Below are 25739 nucleotides of genomic sequence, written 5' to 3'. Positions count from 1 at the left end.
TGTATCTAATAAACAATTGTTACTTTCCATGCTTTAAAACTTTACGAAACACGTTTTAACATCGAGTATCGATCAAAATCAATTTCTATAAGATTCTTAATTAATTGCAATACATAAATAAGATGCACATTGTTCGATCAATATTGGGAACATGCATAAATGTTAGTAACAATCGCGGAAATGAACAAACATTCACCGAAACCGTTCGCCTTCGCAGATTTCGCAATATCTCGATGTTTATTTATCATATTTATTAACAACCGTCGTAGGACCATACTTTAGACAATTATTAACAATGTCCTAGTATAAATAATGGCTTAAAATATCATTTCGTTGAAATATTCTTTGTTCGCGAAGGAATTTTTCGCTGAGATCCAACTGACATTTTCAAGGCTACAGGTATCGATTATCGATTCACGAGTCTTCATCGCGATGATTTTTCTTTCTAAAAAAGCGATTAATTGACTTTCGGCACTTTTATGTAAAAAATACAACTTCTACGCGTATTGTATAAATTATAAGAATTAAACAAATGTTAGATTAATGTATCTAATAAACAATTGTTACTTTCCATGCTTTAAAACTTTACGAAACACGTTTTAACATCGAGTATCGATCAAAATCAATTTCTATAAGATTCTTAATTAATTGCAATACATAAATAAGATGCACATTGTTCGATCAATATTGGGAACATGCATAAATGTTAGTAACAATCGCGGAAATGAACAAACATTCACCGAAACCGTTCGCCTTCGCAGATTTCGCAATATCTCGATGTTTATTTATCATATTTATTAACAACCGTCGTAGGACCATACTTTAGACAATTATTAACAATGTCCTAGTATAAATAATGGCTTAAAATATCATTTCGTTGAAATATTCTTTGTTCGCGAAGGAATTTTTCGCTGAGATCCAACTGACATTTTCAAGGCTACAGGTATCGATTATCGATTCACGAGTCTTCATCGCGATGATTTTTCTTTCTAAAAAAGCGATTAATTGAATTTCGGCACTTTTATGTAAAAAATACAACTTCTACGCGTATTGTATAAATTATAAGAATTAAACAAATGTTAGATTAATGTATCTAATAAACAATTGTTACTTTCCATGCTTTAAAACTTTACGAAACACGTTTTAACATCGAGTATCGATCAAAATCAATTTCTATAAGATTCTTAATTAATTGCAATACATAAATAAGATGCACATTGTTCGATCAATATTGGGAACATGCATAAATGTTAGTAACAATCGCGGAAATGAACAAACATTCACCGAAACCGTTCGCCTTCGCAGATTTCGCAATATCTCGATGTTTATTTATCATATTTATTAACAACCGTCGTAGGACCATACTTTAGACAATTATTAACAATGTCCTAGTATAAATAATGGCTTAAAATATCATTTCGTTGAAATATTCTTTGTTCGCGAAGGAATTTTTCGCTGAGATCCAACTGACATTTTCAAGGCTACAGGTATCGATTATCGATTCACGAGTCTTCATCGCGATGATTTTTCTTTCTAAAAAAGCGATTAATTGAATTTCGGCACTTTTATGTAAAAAATACAACTTCTACGCGTATTGTATAAATTATAAGAATTAAACAAATGTTAGATTAATGTATCTAATAAACAATTGTTACTTTCCATGCTTTAAAACTTTACGAAACACGTTTTAACATCGAGTATCGATCAAAATCAATTTCTATAAGATTCTTAATTAATTGCAATACATAAATAAGATGCACATTGTTCGATCAATATTGGGAACATGCATAAATGTTAGTAACAATCGCGGAAATGAACAAACATTCACCGAAACCGTTCGCCTTCGCAGATTTCGCAATATCTCGATGTTTATTTATCATATTTATTAACAACCGTCGTAGGACCATACTTTAGACAATTATTAACAATGTCCTAGTATAAATAATGGCTTAAAATATCATTTCGTTGAAATATTCTTTGTTCGCGAAGGAATTTTTCGCTGAGATCCAACTGACATTTTCAAGGCTACAGGTATCGATTATCGATTCACGAGTCTTCATCGCGATGATTTTTCTTTCTAAAAAAGCGATTAATTGAATTTCGGCACTTTTATGTAAAAAATACAACTTCTACGCGTATTGTATAAATTATAAGAATTAAACAAATGTTAGATTAATGTATCTAATAAACAATTGTTACTTTCCATGCTTTAAAACTTTACGAAACACGTTTTAACATCGAGTATCGATCAAAATCAATTTCTATAAGATTCTTAATTAATTGCAATACATAAATAAGATGCACATTGTTCGATCAATATTGGGAACATGCATAAATGTTAGTAACAATCGCGGAAATGAACAAACATTCACCGAAACCGTTCGCCTTCGCAGATTTCGCAATATCTCGATGTTTATTTATCATATTTATTAACAACCGTCGTAGGACCATACTTTAGACAATTATTAACAATGTCCTAGTATAAATAATGGCTTAAAATATCATTTCGTTGAAATATTCTTTGTTCGCGAAGGAATTTTTCGCTGAGATCCAACTGACATTTTCAAGGCTACAGGTATCGATTATCGATTCACAAGTCTTCATCGCGATGATTTTTCTTTCTAAAAAAGCGATTAATTGAATTTCGGCACTTATACGTAAAAAATACAACTTCTACGCGTATTGTATAAATTATAAGAATTAAACAAATGTTAAATTAATGTATCTAACGAACAATTGCTAATTTCCATGCTTTAAAACTTTCAGAAACACGTTTTACTTTGAAATTCGATCAAAATCAATTTATATAAGTTTCTTAATTAATTGCAATACATAAATAAGATGCACATTGTTCGATCAATATTGGGAACATGCATAAATGTTAGTAACAATCGCGGAAATGAACAAACTTTCACCGAAACCGTTCGCCTTCGAAGATTTCGATTAAATCGAACAAAGACAATGGAAGAAACGGTAAGTCACCTTGGGGAGGGTATATAAGGAGCCTCCGGTTGTTTAAAATTTCATTGTTCCTGGAGCCTCCGAGGTGGACGGATCTCTTCGTTTTAGGTCTATGGAAGGGGGACCCCCCACCCTGGTAACCGGTACTGGCCGCCGGTAGGCGGTGGTCAGTACTGGCGACCACCCTCTCAATCCTTTCTTTTTTTTTTAATTGTTTCTTTGTCTAATTCATTTCATTTGTACTCTGATTTTAATTGCTACTTGTTTTGACATGTTTATTTTTTTCCACTAACCAAATTCATTTCATTTGTACTCTGATTTTAATTTCTACGTGTTTTGACATGTTTATCTTTTTTCACTCACCAAATTCATTTCTATTTTCTATTATGCTATGACTTTAGGTTTCCCTTAGGTTTCTCTTAGATACATTCTCTTAGATGTATCGGAAAACGAAGAACGAAGAACGAAGAGGACTGATGTATTGCATCCTCCGCGGGACTGTTAATTCTAAGTATAGACGAAGTTAGTTTTAAGGTCACCATGTACGAATATCTGTGATCTGCCGAGCAATTATCCAATCTTTAGCTTCTTTTTGCTCGCTTGCTCGTATCTCAGTCCGGCCACCTCTGCTTGTTGCATAAGCAAGTGACCGGCCGTGGAGGTGGACCGAACGCTCGATCGCCGTCTCTTCTGGTGCGTCCGCTTTGAGAGAGAAAATGCTGCGAACACAGGGGCAGGTGTTCGCACCGGTCCCTGTGGAAGCCCCTGTGCCACAAGACCCTCTCTTCGTCATCCTCCGTGAGTCAGGCCCACGCTTGCGTGGCTCCTGACGCGGAGTTGGGAGAAACGGGGCACTCCTCGGAGTGGACGGCGTCGCGCATTTCCTTGAGAATCGGGCCCACTGAGGGGAAACGGGACCGACCTAGTAGGATCAACTCCACGGTTCGTGTCGCGTATTTCCCAATTTTGCCTACTTTTTCCATAATGTAATTGCTCGGCAGAATTAAACGAGGAGATCGAAGGAACATTGATTCCTTCTATCTCTGCAGTTAGAATAAGTTAGTTTTAAGGGTGTGATCTGTCAAGCAATTATCCAATCTTTAGCTTAATTTTGCTCGCTTCGTCGTTCCTCGGTCCGGTCACCACTGCTTCTTGTACAAGCAAGTGGCCGGCCGTGTAAGTAGTCCGAACGGTCTATCGCCGTCTCTTCCGGTGTGTCCGCTTCCAGAGGGGGCATGTTGCGAGCACAGGAGCAGGCATTTTTGCCGGTCCCTGTGAAAGCCTCCAAAATAAGACCCTCTCGTCGTAAAGATGGAGAAACGGGGCACTCCTCTAGGGGAGTGGTAGGCGTCGTTCGTTTTCTCTGGAATCGGAACCACGGAGGGGAAACGGGATAGACCTAGTAGGACCAACTGCACGGTTCGTGTCGCGTCTTTCCCAATTTTGCCTAATTTTTCCATAATGTAATTGCTCGGCAGAACTAAACGAGGAGATCGAAGGAACATTGATTCCTTCCATCTCTTTGGTTTAGTATCTTCGTTTGTATCGCGTGTCGAGGGAGATCGATGGAACTTTGATTCCATCTATCTCTCTCCGGGTCTCCGCTCGCAGCAACCTCCACGTGGTGAGACCTGGTAATCGGTATTACTCGCGACGAACAATCATTATTCGTCGCGGGTAGTACCGAGCTAATTGGCTGCGAATTTAGAATGGTTATTTAAGATAAGAAAAAGTTGAATACCTTGAAAAGTAACATTTTTATAGTGCGTATGAATGCTTCAGTATGTTAATTAAACGAAAGAATGAGATTGTATCACAGATGTATTTATATCTTTCAATAAAGTCATTTTTAGTAACAACAAAAGCTTCTTTTTAGCCATTGTTTGCCTCCAATTCCTTAACCGGATCCTATCACATTGCTAAATTATCAAAGTTCCAAAATCCTCGAAAAATTTGACCAAAGTTCAGAAATTCATTCGAAAGTCTCGCAAAATCTCAATTCGCGAAAACTTTTAGAATATGACGTCATTTCTAAGAATCCGCGAAATCGTGCCACGTCCTCCCATATCGTATACTCCTGACACGAAGAGGCCCAAAATCGAACATTTTCCTAAATTTATGCCTGAATTTCAACCCTTGGTATCAGGAGAACACTGTCGCCGAGGAGGTATGCATTTCGCTTTTTCAATTAATAATCAAATGTTAAATTGATATATCTAATAGACAATTATTACTTTCCACAATTTAAAACTTTAAGAAACGTCTCTTTACTTCGAAGCTCGATCAAAATTAATTTCTACAAGTTTCTTAATTAATTGCAATACATAAATAAGATGCACATTGTTCGATCAATATTGGGAACATGCATAAATGTTAGTAACAATTACGGAAATGAACAAACATTCACCGAAATCGTTCGTCTTCGAAGATTTCGCAATATCTTCATGTTTATTCATCATAATTCTTAACAATCGTCATAGGACCATAGCTTAAACAATTATTAACAATGTCCTTGTATAAATAATGGCTGAAAAGCCATCAATTTCTTCAAATATTTGGTTCGATCGAACAAATACAATCGAAGAAACCGTGCGATGAAATAAATGAATATTTCTCTACATATCGAAATTATAGTTTGTATGTATGCAAATATATTCTGAGCCCGCAATTACAAATCTCTGTAATGTGGTAATTACATGGGTTGCCATCTATTGGAGAAAGGGTTAAACTACACTTAAGGGGTGAAAACACCTGGCGGAGAAACGCTCAAGTTTGTCGAGGAATTGTTCTAACCTTCGTCAGTAGATGGCTGCACAAGCATTATGTACCGACATTACAGATAAGTATCTGCTTTTTATCGATATTCCCTATCGCTTGCGCCATCTATTGATGTAGGTCAGAACAATTCTTCGACAAACTTGAGCGTTTCTCCGCCAGGTGTTTTCACCCCTTAAGTGTAGTTTAACCCTTTCTCCAATAGATGGCAACTCTTGTTATGGGTTATATTACCGATACCAGATTTAAATAATTGCATTTGTATGATATTTCCTACCGTACGATAAAATAAATAAATATTTCTATACAAACTTTTATATGTATCATCTTTCGAGTATATGTAAAATTAAACGAAATCAGCATAGTGTAATTTCCCTGCATTCTAGCCATCCTTTATACATTTAAAAGAATCTTCAATACCTCGACATCGAGGCTACACATATCGATTATCGACTCACAAGTGTTTATCACGATAATTTTTCTATCTGGAAAAGCGATTAATTGAATTTTTGCACTATTATGTAAAAAATACCACTTCTAAGCGTATTGTGTAAATTGTAAGAATTGAACGAATGTTAAATTAATGTATTTAATAAACAATTGTTACTTTCTCTGCTTTAAAACTTTACGAAACACGTTTGACTTTGAAAAAATTAGTTTCTGTAAGTTTCCTAATTAATTGCAATACATAAATAAGATGCACATTGTTCGATCAATATTGGGAACATGCCTAAATTTTAGTAACAATCGCGGAAATGAACAAACATTCCCCGAAACCGTTCGCTTTCGCAGATTTCGCAATATCTTGATGTTTATTCATCATAATTCTTAACAATCGTCGTAGGACCATAGCTTAAACAATTATTAACAATGTCCTAGTATAAATAATGGCTGAAAAGCCATCAATTTCTTGAAATATTTGGTTAGATCGAACAAATACAATCGAAGAAACCGTGCGTTGAAATAAATGAATATTTCACTACATATCGAAATTATAGTTTGTATGTATGCAAATATATTCTGAACCAGCAAGTACGAATCCCTGTATCGTGGTAAGTACATGTTTTGCCATCTATTGGAGAAAGGGTTAAACTACATTTAAGGGGTGAAAACACCTGGCGGAGAAACGCTCAAGTTTGTCGAGGAATTGTTCTAACCTTCGTCAATAGATGGCTGCACAAGCATTATGTACCGACATTACAGATAAGTATCTGCTTTTTATCGATATTCCCTATCGCTGGCGCCATCTATTGATGTAGGTCAGAACAATTCTTCGACAAACTTGAGCGTTTCTCCGCCAGGTGTTTTCACCCCTTAAGTGTAGTTTAACCCTTTCTCCAATAGATGGCAACCCTTGTTATGGGTTATATTACCGATACCAGATTTAAATAATTGCATTTGTATGATATTTCCTACCGTACGATAAAATAAATAAATATTTCTATACAAACTTTTATATGTATCATCTTTCGAGTATATGTAAAATTAAACGAAATAAGCATAATGTAATTTCCCTGCATTCTAGCCATCCTTTATACATTTAAAAGAATCTTCAATACCTTGAAATCGAGGCTACATATATCGATTATCGACTCACAAGTGTTTATCACGATAATTTTTCTATCTGGAAAAGCGATTAATTGAATTTTTGCATTATTATGTAAAAAATACCACTTCTAAGCGTATTGTGTAAATTGTAAGAATTGAACGAATGTTAAATTAATGTATTTAATAAACAATTGTTACTTTCTCTGCTTTAAAACTTTACGAAACACGTTTGACTTTGAAAAAATTAGTTTCTATAAGTTTCCTAATTAATTGCAATACATAAATAAGATGCACATTGTTCGATCAATATTGGGAACATGCATAAATGTTAGTAACAATCGCGGAAATGAACAAACATTCACCGAAACCGTTCGTCTTCGAAGGTTTCGCAATATCTTGATGTTTATTCATGATAATTCTTAACAATCGTCATAGGACCATAGCTTAAACAATTATTAACAATGTCCATGTATAAATAATGGCTGAAAAGCCATCAATTTCTTGAAATATTTGGTTAGATCGAACAAATACAATCGAAGAAACCGTGCGTTGAAATAAATGAATATTTCACTACATATCGAAATTATAGTTTGTATGTATGCAAATATATTCTGAACCAGCAGGTACGAATCCCTGTATCGTGGTAAGTACATGTTTTGCCATCTATTGGAGAAAGGGTTAAACTACACTTAAGGGGTGAGAACACCTGGCGGAGAAACGCTCAAGTTTGTCGAGGAATTGTTCTAACCTTCGTCAATAGATGGTTGCACAAGCTTTATGTACCGACATTACGGATAAGTATCTGCTTTTTATCGATATTCCCTATCGCTGGCGCCATCTATTGATGTAGATCAGAACAATTCTTCGACAAACTTGAGCGTTTCTCCGCCAGGTGTTTTCACCCCTTAAGTGTAGTTTAACCCTTTCTCCAATAGATGGCAACCCTTGTTATGGGTTATATTACCGATACCAGATTTAAATAATTGCATTTGTATGATATTTCCCACCGTACGATAAAATAAATAAATATTTCTATACAAACATTTATATGTATCATCTTTCGAGTATATGTAAAATTAAACGAAATCAGCATAATGTAATTTCCCTGCATTCTAGCCATCCTTTATGCATTTAAAAAAATCTTCAATACCTCGAAATCAAGGCTACACATATCGATTACCGACTCACAATTGTGTATTACGTTAATTTTTCTATCTAGAAAAGCGATTAATTGAATTTTGGCATTATTATGTAAAAAATAGCAGAAGGTTTACCTCTCGGAAACCCTAAACTTTCCAGACATTGATACGGTTAACGAAGAATTAAGTGTTACTTGATAACTTTTCGAACAATAAAGAAAACATATACTTTCTACAAATATATTAACATTTTATTAACATTTGTAAACTAATGTCCTCCGTCAGTTCTCGTTGACATGGTCTCGTCCAGTGTATTGTTACGAAACAATTCTTGCCCCAAAAGAATTGAGAATTGTTGAAGTGTGAGAGAATTGTTGTAAAATAGCTGGAAGTATCGTAGTCGCGTTAACCCCTCGTAATAACTTTGATTCGACCTTAGAAATTTTCGACCTTAGAAATGCTCCTCGTAGGACGTGTCGTAAGAATTCCAACATCGATCTACCTTGTCCACGCAAATAATTCTTCGGATTACAGGAGAGTTTCGGTTCGCCAGGAAATGTAGTTTCACCGAATTCGTACGTACGTGTTTCAGTTTATTTATTAAATTAATGTTGACACAGGTTATTGTGTATGTCGTACAGTGAGAGTTGTGTGTATGGGCAATAGTACCTATCTATATATATATTTATATATATATATATAATAATAGAAGTAGAATTAAAGTTAATCCATTTAAATACAAGTGCGACACGCGCGATCAATTGAGGCGTAAGGAGCAGCCTATACGTCTCGCGTTTGTTATTCTTTATTTATTCACTTTCACCCTCGCTCCTTACGCTCCGCGATACTCGCATAACAGATACAAGGAAGATATAACCGAATCGTTGTATTTTGTGCGTACATATAGATATGCGTATATTTTATTTCATTTTCCATTTGCTCGAATAGCGACAATGCTTGCGCGCTGCGATAACGTTATTATCATTATTATGATTACTTTTTTTTTCAAGGTTTTCGTTGCTTTCTCTGTTTTTCAGGGTGCTTTGCCTTTGCTTTTGTTTTTGTAGTTCGTTGCGACGGGTACCGCGTCTCGTTGGCCAAGTGGTCTCGAATTTACGACGGGTCGTCGGGCGCTGTCACAATGCGGATGAATAATAAGGTGATACGGTTTTCTTATTTTTCCCCCTTTTACGATGTTCCCGGTGCGGCCCGTTGGAAACTCTTCTCGGCCCTTTTAACTTACGATGATGTACCGGGGCTCTTCCGTTGTTTTTTCTTTTTTTTTTTCATTTCGTCGTTTGCTCGTTACACCTGCGGACATTAACGTGCGTGTAACGAATTAGGTCGCCGAGAACGAAGAAACGCGAGGCGTTTCGAGATCACCGATTCGCTCGAAACGTTAAATTCGAACGAACGATCGCCGATCGCACCTGCTACACGAATAATCCTCCCAGCTTTCGACGGAGAAAGCGAAACGAGAAATCCCGAAACGATGATACATACGTTTCTATAGACGACGAGGTGGCGTTCGAAGTGGCAAAGGGTGGGTTATCGATGACGGTGGCGTTTTTACATGTCGGTCCTCGTCTCCTGGACGAGGTACACCTGGGAACCGGGCACGCTGGAGGTGGTGACGAAGCTGCGGTGTTTCGCGCGTATCAGAGTCAAGTTACTCTCGGCGGTGTCGGCGCGGTCCTCCGCGGCCTCCAGTTCCCTTTGGAATCGGCGGACCCTTGTCACGCTCTGCTGAGACATGCCCTCCTGTTCCTGGAGTTGTCTCTTGTAGATGTTCACCTTCTGGCTAGCCTTGTCCAGGGATTCCTGCAGCAGCGCGATGTTCTTCGAGTCCTCCTCGACCTGGATCATCACCTCTTTGATGTTGCGCTCCTTCTTACGGAGGATCTTCACGGTCTCGGAGTGTCGGCGCTTCTCTTCGTCCAGTTCAAGCTCCAAATCGCGAATCTGTGAAAACGGAATCGAGTTAACGAGAGTTTCTTTCGATCTATAAAAAAGAAAAAGAACAACAGCGTAGGCGTCGATCCTATATACGCGAACGCGAGCTAAGTGCAATAATAGAGAGTCTGCGGGCCTCGGATGAAAGAAAGGTGTCTCAAAATAATGTTAGCTACTCGATAAACCGTTCAAACGTTACTTTACGGTATATGTTTTGCAATAGTTTAAAATATATTGCAATCAGATTGCATCGAACGTTTCTTTGTTCGATTTCACTCGGTGGAGATCGTGTCGTTGATTTTACATCGGCAACACCGAGAAACTAGGTTCTACGATTTACTTAAGATCTCGATTTACTCGTTTTCGACAACTCGTTTATCCGCAATCATCTTACCCTAGCTTCGAGCTTGCTGATGATACGCTTGCCACCCACGATGGCATTGGCTTCGACCTCTTCCAATCTCACGGACAAGTTCTTCACTTCGATCTCGAGAGACTTTTTGATAGCCTCGATCTTCACGATGCGCTCCTGTTCCTCGTGGAGGATCTCCACGGTATGTTTCAGCTCGTTCTGCACTCGTTGGTATCTCTCGTCGCTCACTCTCAGCTCCTTGGTGACCTCCTCGTAATCGCCGGCCAAAGTTGCCAGCTCTTGCTCGAGTTTGGCTTTCGAGGAGGCGAGGTTCACGTTGATGGTGGTCAGCTCGTTGATGCGGCTAACCGACTCCTCGTATTGTTGCTCGACGGTTCTCTTTGCACGGAGGGCCTGTGGACCGGTCAAGAATTTTCTTTTAGTACCGAAAGAAAGACGATCGAACGAAATTTAACGGTACACATCGCTCGAAAAATGAGCAGTCGTACGTATCGGTGAATTAGAGAGCGTTTTTGAGCCGCGATTTTATAAACGTTCGCGGAAGTCGATTCATTTTCTCTAAAAGTTTCACCGTAAAGAAGTACTGCGCAGGTACGTTGATTTTTGTCTAAAATTACAATTGCAACGAAGTATCTCTAGATAGAAATTGTAGATAGATATTAATCGATACACAGACCCTATTTATAGGGTATATTAATAGACAGACACTAGAAATAATCTTCCGTTCGTAATGAGTAATCGTGTACGAAACATTTATGATCTCTGCCAACGGATCAAAATTATATTATCCAATTGTTGACCGCATTACTGTTCGAACGATCCGAGAATCCCGGTTACAAGATCTCTAGAACGAACGGAAAGCTTCGATGTGAAATTGGCGCGGAAGGTTGCGATAGTTTCTCGAGCGTGTGCAAGTTGCAACCCGCGTATTATCAAGTTTCGATTGGTGTATTTTCGTCGATGAGGACACGTCGGAACACTTACAGTTTCGTAGTTGCCGCGCACTTCCTCGAGCTCGGCCGTCAACGATTGTAGACGTCTCTGACTGATGCCCAGCTGGTCCAGGGTTACCTGCAGCTGGCGTTGAACTTCGTCGTAGTGAGCTTGGAGCTCCTGAAAATAATGCGCGATACCGCACGTTCACGACACGAGTTGCCAAACATCTGTCAACGTGTATACGAATTGGTAGTTTCTCTTACGGTCAAGGTGAGAGATTGCTTCTTGATCGTCTTCTGCAAATCGATGTTGTTTTTGTTGGCAACGTCGAGGGACAGCTCCAACTCGGTGATCTGGATCTGCAGCTTCTTCTTCACGCGCTGGACCTCGGTCTTCAGCTTCGTCTCCGCCTCGACCACGCGAGCGTTCAGCTGCTCGATCTCGATACTGGTCTGCTTGCTAATTTATTTCGTTTCGTGCGAACAGAATTCCGCAATGAGTCGGTTTGTTGCGATTTCTTACAGACGTTATTGCTTTCGGGGCGATAGATGGGGCGTTCGGGGGCACGTCAACGGTGCTGATAAAGATTATTGCGTTACGAAAATGCGTTATCGGTCGTTCGATGTTCAAATGAGATGGAAAAGATATTTTACGTCCTGAAGATTTCAAGATACTTTCGATTCGTTAGGATACTTGTTCGGTTAACGATAAATTCGGTAATGGGAAACAACCGTGTGGTCGCCAAGGTGTCTCGAAGAAAGGTTTGCGTTGCGGAGATTTCGTTGTGCAAGGTGTTCGCGTTACTCGAGAGAAAAGTTCGATCTCGCGAGAAACACGGGGACGATTCTCGAAATTCGCGACAAAGGACCGCATTTTCTTCTCCCTTGTCTTTCCCATTACCCCGATTTCAAGGGGTAATCGAATTTCAAGAGACGTTGTCCGCGGTAACGCGAACACCTTGCGTAGTTAGTTCGTTCTCCAGTCGCTTGTCTTGTTAATCGACGAGAAATTATACCGTCGCAAGAAAAGGTACTGTCGTTTCACACACGGGAAAGTATATCGGACGAAGAAGGGTAGTTGCACGTCGCCCGACGTACGAACGATCGTCTCCAACCTTGTCGGGACGAGACTTACTAGTCCATTCTCTATCGAACCTAGAAAGTACGAATTCGGAGCTACTCTAACCAAAAAGGTTGGTAAAAATTCTCTCAAAACGGGATCTCGAGCGAAAAACATCGTCCACAACGGCCGTATGATCGTGGTTTCAACCTGGTGCGTTCAGCGAACGTGGACCGTATCCGCGCAATCGCGAATCAAACGAGTCGGATTTGAACGTATCGCACGTCTCTCTCATTTATTTTATTCTTCGTTCCTCCGTGTCACATAGCTCTTACCCACAACTACAACACATATCTATGTAGGAAAATAAAGGTGATATTCGAAATGAGCCCTATCCCAGGCATCCGTACAACCGTCTCGGTCTCGTTGGGTCTCGGTACCTCTGGTTCCGGAAATAGTTGCTGGACTTCTTCTCGTATCCTCTCAGGTCCCTGCTCAGGTTGTTCAACGGTGCTGCGAGTCGCTCCTCGTCGAGGAGGTTTCTGGTCCTCTCCTCCAGGGAACCGAAATACGTTTTCCTCTCGTCCCACAGAGCGTTCTCCCTTTCGAACTTTCTGATGTCGGCCAGCTGCTGGCTTCTGTTCAAGTTTTTCAGTGTTTCCGCGGTGAGCTGGAACTCGATCGCTTTGGCCGATCGTCCACGGAGACTTTTGCCGTGATCGAGGGCGTTCTGCACCTCGTTCATGGTCTGCACGTCCCTCAGTGCCTGTAGATCGATAGCAGCCATTTCGCGTTGTATCTGTCTGGCCTCGCTCTTGACGCGCGCGCTTTCCACGAGCAACGGTAACGGTTGGAGCCTGATCTGCTCTAATCTCCGCGGAAACACCTCCCTGGTCACGTGGCTGGCCTGCGCTGTCTTCGACAGGCTGAAGTCCGACCGATTCGCTATCTTTGGACGAAAGACGAGAGAAGAGATCGCGGTAAGTTTCGTTCTGTGTTCACCTAGGTTAAACTGACCGAGCACGATCGTACGCGCGGGAGAGAAAGCGGTCTCGGGCCGTGATTTTCGCGAACGCGCAACCTTACGAGGGTCGTTCTCTCGAGCGTGCCGGCTCTCTTCACCGAGCTGAGCCTAAACTTAGCCGCGGCGGTCCAGAATTCGAAAGTGACCGTACCACTCGATCGACTCTCTCTAGAGACTCGGGAACGACTGCCAATCCGAGACGCTCTAGCCTACCGCTACCAGCTTACCGCCCGGGTCAGACGCGAGATGGATTTTTCATCTACGCGCTACGTGCGATTTGGCAGACACCCGTTCTTCATCGGTTACCCGACGAACCGTCCAAATAATTCCCTGCCAACTCTGTTTCCGCGATATTTTTATTGTTAACCAACTGTGATCGGTGATCGCGCATTGTCAACCGCGACGGACGACAGGTCTTTATTAATAACGACCAACGATCGGGAATTCTCGCTTGCAACGCGTTCGGTGAATTTATCGCGAGGATTTCGAACGCCACCGACGCGCTCTTAAATTAATCTTTCGGCGACAGTGAAGCGGTAAGAAGCGGACGCGTATCGAGAACCATTCCAACCAAATGGTGATACGAGTTTCTTCGTATCCGAAACAACAAATTTTCCTTCCAATCCCTCCGGTTCGGATGATTTTTTAGAATCTTTCGGTGGAAATCTATTTTACGGTAGAACAGAATCGACGCAGAACACTAAATTATTTTGTCGTTGTAAACGGAGAATTTTTTTGCGACGAGTTTGGACCAAGGTCGTCGATCATCTTCGCCGATAAGTTTAATCGAAAGCTCGCGATAAACAAATCCTAATATTTCTACACGATCGTGATAAAAGTTATCGAGTCGAGGACCTACAGTCGCACGAGTTGTACGGGAAAATATAGTAAATATAGAAAAATATTGATACAACGATGGAAACAACTTTGCAAAAATTTCACCCGTATCCGGATTTTATTCAATCGACGATGCATTCCGTATCGTTCCAAGATCAATTATGTTTTTTATTGTCAACACGGTTATCGAAACTTTCTTCGATTTGTACAATTGTCTATGCAGAGTCCGCTCGAAATCGAAAGATAACCGAGGAGAAGTAACTCGAAAATGCATAATGAATTACTCGAGTAGAAGTAAGTGGAAAATGCACGATAAATTGCTCGAGTAAAGATAAATTCAAAATGCACAATAAATCGTTCGAGTAAAAATAAATTCAAAACGCACAGCATTGAATAGCTCGAGTAAAAATAACTTGAAAACGCGGAACAAAATTATTTCGTACGGAACTGTGTTTTCAAGATATTTTATTGCGAAGATTCGCCCAACCCAGACTTCCGTTAATGCGTTCCAGTTATTTAATTCTCGAAATGCATCGTAGATTTCCGAATAGACGATCAACGCTGTAAAACTGTTCTACGCCGCAAACGCAATGTTTACAAACGCGGTCACGAATAGAAATAGGTAGACAGAATACGGGCTGCACTCGGTGAATTTTCAAAGTCGATTTTCTCGAAGACGAAGTTTCCCGCGAAAAAAATTTTATTTCGCACTCTTTCGATTTATTTTTACACGAAGAATCGTTCGTTCCAATTTTCGATACAACGGGGAACGATTATCGTTAACACGAGCGTTTAATTGCGAGACGTTTCACAAGAGTCATAGAACGCGAAAGAACTTGAAAGAACATTATTTTTTCCAAAATACGGTCTGAAATTGAAACCCGTCCAAAAGCACAAATTCGTTACACCGCGTCCGTCTGTATTCATTCATCTTCTCTGAGAGTGCAACTCGTGTTTGTTACATTTAGGCCGCGATTCTCGCCACGAGTGTGACTCGTCATTACAAAGCACCGGGTTAACCACCGTGTTATACGCAAAGTACCTATTTCAAGACCATAGACTCTGTACCGTTTTGGAATCTTATTCTTCCACCGATTATTGAACACCCTCGGTGTTAGAAACCGCCCTGAAACGTCGACTGCCAAGTTCGATTCGTAAAACTTTTCTTAATTCGTACCTTTTAATTCGATTACTTTATTTCGATCGATTCGATGGAAAATTTCTGCACAGACTGTTGAAATCCTCCGCTGTCGAATCCTCGTTGAATTTTTACATAGCGTTACTCGTATTCGAATATTATGTATTTTTTTTTACACGATAAAAATCTTCGAAAGACTCTCCCGATCCCTTAAGACGGGGCCAGAAAGATATAATTTTGAATATTACATCTTTAAAAAATGATGCCGCAATAACAGAAATATTATTGCCAGTCGATATAGCATACTCTAACGTGGCAGTCAACGTGTCAACGGAGAGATTAAGTCCGTCTGTCGTGTACTCGTGCTGGTATTCTAACTAAAATACGAAGAAGCAAACATTTGTTAATTACCTCTGCATATTTCCAATAATCTCGTAAAATCCTACGAAAGAAAGATTCCTATGCCCTCGTCCCTCACTTCCACACTATTTGACAACCGACGAAGGAATATTCCGTACCCGATTCAACTCCTATTGAACCAACGATTTTCGACCGAATCCAAAAGAGTCTTTTTCAAAATTAATCGCTAAAACATCACCTCGAACGAGTAACACCTACAACAATTATACCGTTCCGATGAATCTTACGCACTCGAAGAATCGTCGATCGATCTCGTCACTGAAAGAATCTTGGAACACTTGATCCACTGGTCGCGCGAGATTGAGTCGACGTCCGACGAATCGGGTTAACCCGATTCCGCGTAAAACAGAGCTCCGTCGCTAAAATAACCATCGACACTTAACGAATCACTGTTCTCGAGAACCATGACATCCCTCATCGAAACGAACTGACTTCGTTAACCTCGAAGCGATAAATCTCCGGTTGGAAGACGCTACGAGGCGTCCGACAACGAGGTCCGCTCGAAGAGTAGCCACTTCCGTGGCACCAAATTTAGAAACCGAAAAGGTCAGGCAGTCGTCAAGTCGCACGGCGCCTAGAAAATGGATCGTCCGCGTTTCCCGGACGCGCTTTGTCCCGCATGCATCGGCCCAGCTTTCACTCTCCTTTTCTTTTTTTTTTCTTTTCTCGTACCTTGAAGCGGGACAGGTGTTCCTTGGCCTGATCCTCCGCGTCGATGGCGTGCCTGATCAGCTCGCGTCTCGAGTACGGTTCCACGGGTTTGCTCTCCCAAACGAGTCTGCCATCGGACCATGGTAACTCAGGTGGCTCTATCCTTCTTCCGTATCGGTAGTCCAGGGATGTCAACGAGGTTCTCCCTTTTCGGTCTATGTAGTCGATCATCGGTTGGTAAAAGTTGATCCCATAGTTGTAGTTCGTGTTGTAGATGTAGGTGGGCCAGTGCTTCCACTTTGGCTCCGCTGGCACGTGCATGGGTGGCATGTAAGATGCCATTTTTTAATTTCTCGTTTACCTCTTTCCACCTTGATCTTCAATTGGGAGGATTCTCTTCTTGTCACCGGACAAAATTCACCGAGTGAAACTCGAGCGATCGCCCGGGTTTCTTTTTTCGCTCGGTTGTTTTTCGACAGATTTGATTTCCACCTTCGGTTCTCCTTTATGTTCTCAGTTTTTCGCTTTTCACGCAGTCACGGTTTCAGATCGATCGAGATTTCAATTCGGGAGGTTATCGATACTGTTTCTTTCCGTTCGATGACTCGAAGGTTATTTTTCTTGTTTGCGATCTTCGAAATGCGAAATTTCTTTGTAGGTATCACCGATAACGGTTTGCTTCCCTTTGGAACGGCTCCTTTGAAATTCCTACCTTGACAGTTTTTGTTTCGATCGATTACGTGAGGTATGTTAATTTGTCATCCAACTTCTACCTTGAATAGAAATCATTAAATACTTTCAGAGTTCTCGTTTTCTCGCAGAATTTTCGTAGGATCGCGTCGATGCTTGTTGGTTATCATTGAGAGTGTTAGAAAAGGGGTTTTTTTTTTTCTTTTTATCGGGGAAGATTGACTTGCTCTACTCACACATGTGACATAGTCGGATGGTCGGAGATGACAGTTGCAACGAAACGGTTGAGAAAAATTGGGCCGAACGAGCGCGGTGGTATCTTTTGTAGCTTTTTCTTACTGTTGCCACATTGAGGACGGCCAATCAGCACCTCTCAGTAATAATTGGATCGCGGTTGATCGGTTTTGCGCGATGGTTATTAATAGCTGGGTTGCGTATCTGCGTTACACACTTTCATTAATGACTCAAACCGTGTCACCGAATTCACTGCCCTGATAATTCAACGAGTGGGTTCCAATTGTTGTTGTTTATTTCTCGCAAAAATTTGGAAGATATTTCTCACTTGGCCGGTGTGCATTTATTTGTCTTCTAGTGCTTTGTTCGTGCACTGCTCGATACAGTCTCTTTATTACGTAAGTTCTCTCGTACAGTAATTTATATTTAATATATTTCGTTCAGAGATAGGTATGCAGAGTCAAAATTATCTTGGAAAGATGTAAAAGTATTAATTTTCATACATGGAGCGCTAATCAAAATTGCCTTATGGAAAACAATTTGTTTCGATTTGAAAAAGAGGTGCATTTACGAGAAAATAGGGTTTGTAAAAAATATTCAAAGTATTCCAACAATTGTATACGAATTTCCATTTTGAATATATTTCAGAATTCAGTTTCTTTCGCAATGTTTTTGCAGTGGGCGTAAATCATTTTCCGGGCGATAGAATTTGTACAATCCGATCAATCGTTGCAGCTTCGGTTTTGTTTGGTTGTTATCGTTCTGTTCTATTCAGAAGGATGTTCGTATAAAACGAGAACGCTGAATATAGAATCGAGTACCTTTGTGCGTCAATTGTAAACTCATAAAGAAATAATGGACTTCTACAAGGACGCAATAGCACTTAACTGTGCTACGGTATTACTGTAGATTTGTATCTCTTTAAAATCACGAATAGCATATTTCTGCTTTTACTTTTCATCCATAAAGTAGTTTGCAAGATCAAACGACATTGGATCTTTCTTCGTGAAAGTTACCAATATTCTCTTCTTCATGATATTGAAATACAATAATTCTGATTTTTCGTAAGTTCTGGACAAAGCAATCAAACAATTACATCCTTTTCGTTGAAAATATTTCCTGCCTAAAGTCCTTTTATATTTATTTGCGATAGAGCTCGAATTTCACAATACTCGTGCAAAATTCTTCCACAAGAAAAATAATCTCGTTCGCTAAATTTAGTGCATTGTTAAACTCACAATTCTTCCTTAAATCACCGATGCATTCTTCATCGGTGGCTCGAAAAAAATTGCCCACTCGACGACAACTGTCGTCGTTGACACGAATTTTGAAAATTTGAATCGTCATCGTGTTCAAAATTTCGGTCGTTTTCATCGGCCGGTTCACGACGATCGTATTATTCGAAATGACGACGATATTAATCGTAAAGTCTATTCACAGTGATATAATCGATATATCGGGCAATTGGTGTTGCGTAGCGTCAAAGTTATGAAGATCCTGGCCAAGAAAAAAGTCATCGTGCTCGTTCGTCAGTGCATGACAATTCGTTCTTGGCGATCAGCAGGTTTTTGTATATGTCGAACGTATAAATAAATAATTAGACCGCTACGAGATATTCCCTTGAACGTCTGACCGGTTGGAAAACACCTAGGGTGATTAATCGATCGCGTTGATCGACGACAAACTTGATCGAGATAAATTTAACCGTGTTTTATTAATAGCACGACGTCACGCACGGTGGTTGTACCGGAAATAAATTCGACTGCATCACAGATCGAGGCTGACCAGCTAAAAATTCGTACTCTCTGTTTCAACTACACTGTCTTTTGAACCAGTGCATTCAATTTGACAGTAACCATAATTCAACTTCTTTTTGGCGACCACATAATGTAAACGCAAACTAAATAGTTATAGGTGTGTTGCACATATAACGCAAATATAAAAGAGGACGAATAAAGAAAAATTTGTTACACAAAAGAGCTCAAGAGTGAGTTCTCTCGATCCATTAGTGCAAATTTAATGGTCCTATTCGAATGTTAAATTCGACATTAATATGTTCATTATCAGCACCATTGTGAATAACGCATTTTAAGTAAAAAAAAAAGGGCGTCAAGGAAAGGAATTTTACTACAGTGCTAATTCATTCGAGGCAATAACATTCAAGCATAAGTAACAAGGATACGTAACATTTTTGAATAACCCTGTACTTTAATTCAGTAGAATAAAATTATTGAAGCGCAAAATTGCGATGACTAGACTATCTCAATTAGAAGCTAACTTTAGTATACATTATGCAATGCTATCTTGCATTAGTAATAGTAACGGTATTGAAGTAAATATATAGAGTGCTTCAAAAATAGGTAGCTAAACATTGTTATCGTATTACACTCTCTCGATGGATGAAACAAGGTCGTGTAAACATAGTTTTCTAGGAATGTTCAAAACTTAGATAAAAAAATTGCTAAATATGATTTACTACTACAATATTTGCTTCCACTAAAAAAAAATTACGACAGAGCTCAGAATTCTAGGCGTGGTAGCCGTTTGTGTAAAATTTTGAGGCGAACAAGTGTTTATACCTCGAAAAGGAAGTATAAACATAATTTGCAGAACTATGTTTCTGTAACCCTTTTTTTGTATCAAAGTTTAGCTATTTCTAAAGTACCCTATAAAGTATCGTCACGAAATAGATCTTTTGATCAAAATCAGGGTTCGAATATATAAAAATTTATTCTCGAATATTCTCAGAATTTTGCTAACCGATTCTAATCACTTTTTCTAAAAACTTTCCTCGTTTGAATGACGCCGCAATAATGGAAACGCGTTACGTGGATGAGTAACAGGATAAGAGAAGTTTTGTCGGAATTGCAATTAATGTTAATTCTTTTGACAGCTGAAACGAATAAAGGAGAACGAGAAACTAATTCAGGTACTTACCGGATGATTTCGATTTCCTCGTCCTTTTCGGTCAGGCGACGTTCATAATCGTGACGAAGCTGGGTCAATTCGGCTGCCAGTCTCTGCGAACGTTGTTCTTCGATCTTGCGGCCCTGCAATTGTTACATTCTGTCAGAAACTATTCCGTATTTTTCGCTCTAGAACAAACTAAATAGTTATAGATGTGTTGCACACATAACGCAAATATAAAAGAGGACGAACAGAGAAAAATTTGTTACACAAAAGAGTATAAGTTTCAAGTAGTATAGGACCTCCATTGTACGGACACTGTTCGAGAAATCGATCACATTGCGACAACGATCTCGATAATTTATAAGTAATAGATTTGCGATAAAAATATCGAAAATATTAAGAAAAACTACACTCGAAGACTAGATACGAAGAACATGTTTCTTCGAATGAAATTCTCGGTCATTTTGAAGCATTTCTCACTATAGAAACAAATTCGTAGACAATGGACGTAGAATGGAGGATACAGAAGACTATTAAATTTCTGTAATGTTTGAGTGACTTTTTAAAGGCCATCGTCTGGCCAGAAATACAAATTTAGATATAAATTTCAAATTTTTTTCGAGATATTCAAGGTCCAATGTTTCCTTAACGCGTGCAATGATATTTGAAATTTTGAACATCGATGAAAAATCGATGTGTCGATTTTAAATTCGACGAGAAAAATCGGAACAGAAAATGACGATATTCGTGTTTATACTTACTGCTTCAGCTTCTTTGTAGGCAGCTGCGAGCTCTTCTCGTTCGTTCTCCAGACGACGGAGTTCGAGTTCCAGCTCGTGAAGTCTGCGGTTCATGTCGGCCAGCTGATTCTTAGCGTCACCAAGATCATCTGGAACAATTGGATAATTTTCGTTCGTTCATATTGTTGCGAAATATTTCACGAATAGCGATGCAGAAGTAGATTTCCCGGATAGATATCAGTTTACGCACCTGCCAATTTCTTGTTCTCGCGAGCCAGTTGGTCCTTCATCTCGCGTGTTTTGTCGAGCTCGGCGTTGGTGCGTTGTAGTTCTTGTTGTTTGTTGCGAAGATCACGTTGGCTCTGCTCGTACATTGCCACGCTTTCCTCCAAACGAGCCTTCAGTTCGACGTTGATCTTCTCCAATTGTTCCACACGTTTCTGAAGCTCCCGAGCTGTTCCATTGGCCTTAAAACGAATTCATCGAATTACAAATCACTGCAATACGCGCCATTTGAACGGTCATATCTTCTAAAATGATTATAATTTTTATATCCTTACCAGGATCGATTTATCCACGGTTGCGAAACAAATAAACGAACGATTGATTATATTTGATAAAATTTGATAAAAGAAACAACACTCTAGATTAATTCGACCTGTACAACCCCTGGAGCACGATAAGAATTGATTACGAATTCGTTTATAAATGTGAAAATATATTAAATATGCAATGAGTTATTGAACGAAAAATTATACCGTACTAAATCGTTATCAAGCGCGTAAGAAAAAAATTTGTAGGTCACGAAGAAAATTTATGGAAGCATCGATGTTGCATTGAAGTGGTTAACAGACTATAATACGTTCTTTTATCAAAGCGTTTAAGAGTCATAATATACCAACGAAGAGACTAATAAAAGAAACAGTATACACAAGAGTATAAAAGTGTTCGAACCGCACCTTTTCTAAATCGATGATCAGGACTTCGACTTCAGATTGGAGGCGAGATTTTTGTTTCTCGAGATTGTTGATCTTGACAAGCAGGGTTTCAATTTGTTCTTCCTGTTCCTGGATACGCGCGCTGTACTTGCGACGCAGTTCCTCTACCTGTACAGTTCAATGATATGTATAATTTTCGTACACGGAAACATTTCTTTTTCTTTTCTAGTTCGTCTTACGTACGTCTGAGGATGAAAATATCGATAAACGTTAAGGAAACGATGAATCGTACACTGCGACGATTTCGTTACGATCGTGATACATTTTTAACAGTTTCTTCTTTAAATAATGATCATTCGCGACAATTACCTCTTCGGCGCGAGCATTAGCCTCGGTTTCGTACTTCGATCTCCAAATTTGTACTTCGCCGTTGGCCTTGACCAACTGACGTTCAATGTCCAAACGTGCCTCGGATTCTTCTTCCAGTTGAATGCGAACGGATTCCAATTCTGTCTCCACCTATTAACAATTATCACAGAGTGTTTTAATTTTTACTTTTCTTTTAGTTTAAAGTATTACCGATATTGACGATTCTTCCATAGACGAATGGTGTCTTGGCATTCTACAAATTTTGACAATACTAGGTTGTTCTATAAGCTTTGTCTTTTTTTTCCATTGTAAAGAAATACTATGACATTTCAACTTTGAACAACTGTAAATGTATCATTTTTCGAAAAATAAAACGACGAACTTAATAGCTTCATTTCTTATCGAACGATAAAACTTATTGAGCGATTTATCGGTTGCATTTTAATTTTCATAAAAGGTTAAGGTAAAGCTTACCTGATGTAAAGAGGCTTCGACCAATGAACGACGTCGGTCTTCATCTTCGAGACGACGACGAGCGTCCTCGAGTTGACCCGCGATCTGTGTCCTCAGGTAAACCACGTTCTCGATGTTGACCTACGATGTAATATGTAATTATATCACGGGTGAACAAAATGTAAGAATAAACAACAATGTAACATTTTGTAACTACATAGTGAAAATTATCAAATTTCTATTTACTATGCTTGTACATAGTTCGCTTCAGATTAAAAATAATTTATTCAAACGACAAGCAATTCTTGCGAAGCTCAAAGCTTGTATAGTCGTTGCAAATTTCAATCGTACAATTTCGGTTACAACGATTATCGAGTTTACGTTACTATTATGATAGTACGTGTTTATTAATTGCTTCTGTTAACGAATCGTTGGTAAATGAAACGTTACGTACCTTCAGGTCCTGTACTTCCTTCGTCAACTCGATATTTTCCTGGGAAAGTCTAGTTTTGTGGCTGGTAATGTCAACAATGGTGCGGTTCAGTTCTTCGATTTTCACATTAAGTTCAGCTACGTGGAATTCAAGTTTCTCCACCGTTTTTATCGACATCACCTTTTCTTTGGTGACATTGTCGAGCTGAGCGAGGAGCTCGTAAACCTCCTGTTGGAATTTCGATTTTTCCTTGTCAGCCCTGAAAGTTTCACCAATCGCGCGTTAACAAAATTTTGTACACAAAAGTGATCCTTATCTGGTAAAAATCTCGTTCCAATAACCGAACCATTCCATCCACTTAGAATTAACTTCGATCGAGTAAAAGAAACGCTGCAAAGATTTATTTTCTCCCTTTCTCCAATTACGCAAGTTTCTCGAAAGTTGCCGGTACCAACAATGGCGCGCGATTCGTGACAATTCTTTCTCCGGGGTGAATTTTCCGTGTCCCCATTCACGCAAATAAGTTTCTTTATTTAAGTGGTGATTTTTCATCCTGTTCGCGACTACGAAAAGATTCCGCTTATGCTTCGTCTGTCGTTCTAAAAGTGGGTCAAAATAAAACCTTCGCACTTCGGTACGCTGCCTTGGTATTTACGAACCGCTTCAAGGACGAATTATTCTCTTCGATTTAACCATTGGAAGCTTATATCGTTGCAACGATGTCGTTTCGTTGTATCATTGGGGAATTTAACTATCGATACGCTTTCGTTGCGTATCTGTATTACGATATTTAAAACAAGCTAAAAAAAGCTACGAGTAACCGGAATAATGAGAAATATCGGTTACGAAAATGCTTCGTTCTTATCGAGCCAAATCCGTGACTCGTTACGGACGAGAATTGACTTAATTCTCGTAACAATAATTTATTTTTCTACGTTACACGGACTCGGGAACCGACAACGAGTTCGATCGAGGTGACGAACGTTTCGCTCTTACCGCGAATACTTATCAGGGACAGTGTAGCCATAAATCGTGTTAACACCCCGTGGATATCGAGAGTGTCGCGTGGCTAGAGAGAGAGAGAACGCGAGAAGATCGAGTCCCCGCGATATCGATGCAGTCCACCTACACGTAACAGAGGGTGTAAGGTGTCGGCCGATTCCGAGGATAGTGGGGATCCGGGCCGGTCGCCTGTACTAATATGGCGCGGTAACACGGGGTTGAGGATTGCCGCGCGACTCGCACGGTTAAAAATAGTCATAAGCCGAGTAGCGGCCGCGCGAGCAAAACGACCCGCGGGGAGAGAGACCGACAGAATAAAAACGGGAGACCGAGTGAGAGAGGACGAGGAGTGGGGCGGGTCGAAGAAGAGAAGCGGAGGGCTCTCGGTGAGAAAGAAAATCGCAAGGTGAAAAGTTGCGAATGTTCGGCGAACCAAGTGAAAACCGAACGCCGAGACACTCATGGGGGACACTCGTAAATACCGACGAGGCGAACACGGGAACGAAATAAAATTATCAGAAAGAGAGCGAAGAGCTTGGAAACATCGAGAAGAGTGGATAGTAATGGAAAAAGGTCGAGAGAATAGACGGTTGTCGTAAAATTTGAGATAAGAAATTTGAAAGAGAGAAAGAGAGAGAGAGAAATAACGTACACACGTGTGTTCGTTAAATACTTTTGGCAAACTTCGTCGGTGTATCGTACCGATCGAATAAGCGAAAAAGTACGATTCCTGTGTAGATATACATATCTCGTAGAGAAATAGAAAGATCGATCTCGAGTTAAGAGGAATGCGGTACCGCGAGTAATGTGGTCGCTCGCTTTCTATCATCGCGGACCTTACGATGGCTGACTCGTAATGTCTGACCCAATACGACTTACATTCCTTCCTGGCTCGATCTTACTCTCTCTACGGTAAAAGTTACACTTTTACGTCGAGTTACGGTCGACTCTGTTGCGTGGACGAGCGTTTTTAAAGTATGTTTAATAAATGTGGCTACGAGATCTTTTAGGACAGAAAGTCGTAATAGGAAATAAATTTTTTAAGTCATCTTCTCGATCGTCGAACGAGCTTGAAGATTTCTGTACGTAATCAAATATTAACGATAAGTCCGAACTGGCGCTGTTATCCTTACCGATATTGGTTAACGGTGCTTCG

General features: G+C 39.8%; 2 protein-coding genes across 2 annotated transcripts in view; both read right to left on the bottom strand.

Moving 5' to 3' along the window:
* Positions 1-8995: 8995 nt before the first annotated feature.
* The window catches only part of LOC143154055 (paramyosin, long form), a 25536-nt gene continuing 8792 nt past the window's right edge, over positions 8996-25739 (bottom strand). Inside the window, exons 5-16 of the mRNA XM_076325827.1 lie at positions 23603-23840; positions 23170-23289; positions 22696-22845; positions 22348-22494; positions 21639-21855; positions 21410-21537; positions 20676-20788; positions 11949-12144; positions 11734-11862; positions 10771-11142; positions 9927-10385; positions 8996-9734 (exon numbers count right to left, since the gene is read on the bottom strand). Coding sequence (XP_076181942.1) covers positions 9993-10385; positions 10771-11142; positions 11734-11862; positions 11949-12144; positions 20676-20788; positions 21410-21537; positions 21639-21855; positions 22348-22494; positions 22696-22845; positions 23170-23289; positions 23603-23840 — 2203 coding nt within the window. The 3' untranslated portion in view covers positions 8996-9734; positions 9927-9992. The remainder of the gene's footprint in view (positions 9735-9926; positions 10386-10770; positions 11143-11733; positions 11863-11948; positions 12145-20675; positions 20789-21409; positions 21538-21638; positions 21856-22347; positions 22495-22695; positions 22846-23169; positions 23290-23602; positions 23841-25739) is intronic.
* LOC143154058 (paramyosin, short form) lies at positions 13023-17527 on the bottom strand. The gene is made up of 2 exons (XM_076325829.1): positions 16836-17527; positions 13023-13693 (listed from the first exon to the last, which is right to left on the bottom strand). The coding sequence occupies exons 1-2, from the start codon at positions 17154-17156 to the stop codon at positions 13136-13138; spliced, it is 879 nt and encodes a 292-aa protein (XP_076181944.1). The 5' UTR covers positions 17157-17527; the 3' UTR covers positions 13023-13135.

The sequence above is a fragment of the Ptiloglossa arizonensis genome, chromosome 13 (genome assembly GCF_051014685.1).
Source record: "Ptiloglossa arizonensis isolate GNS036 chromosome 13, iyPtiAriz1_principal, whole genome shotgun sequence".
Lineage (NCBI taxonomy): Eukaryota > Metazoa > Arthropoda > Insecta > Hymenoptera > Colletidae > Ptiloglossa > Ptiloglossa arizonensis.
Note: the sequence above shows the minus strand (reverse complement) of the source record. Positions and strands in the feature narration are given on the sequence as shown.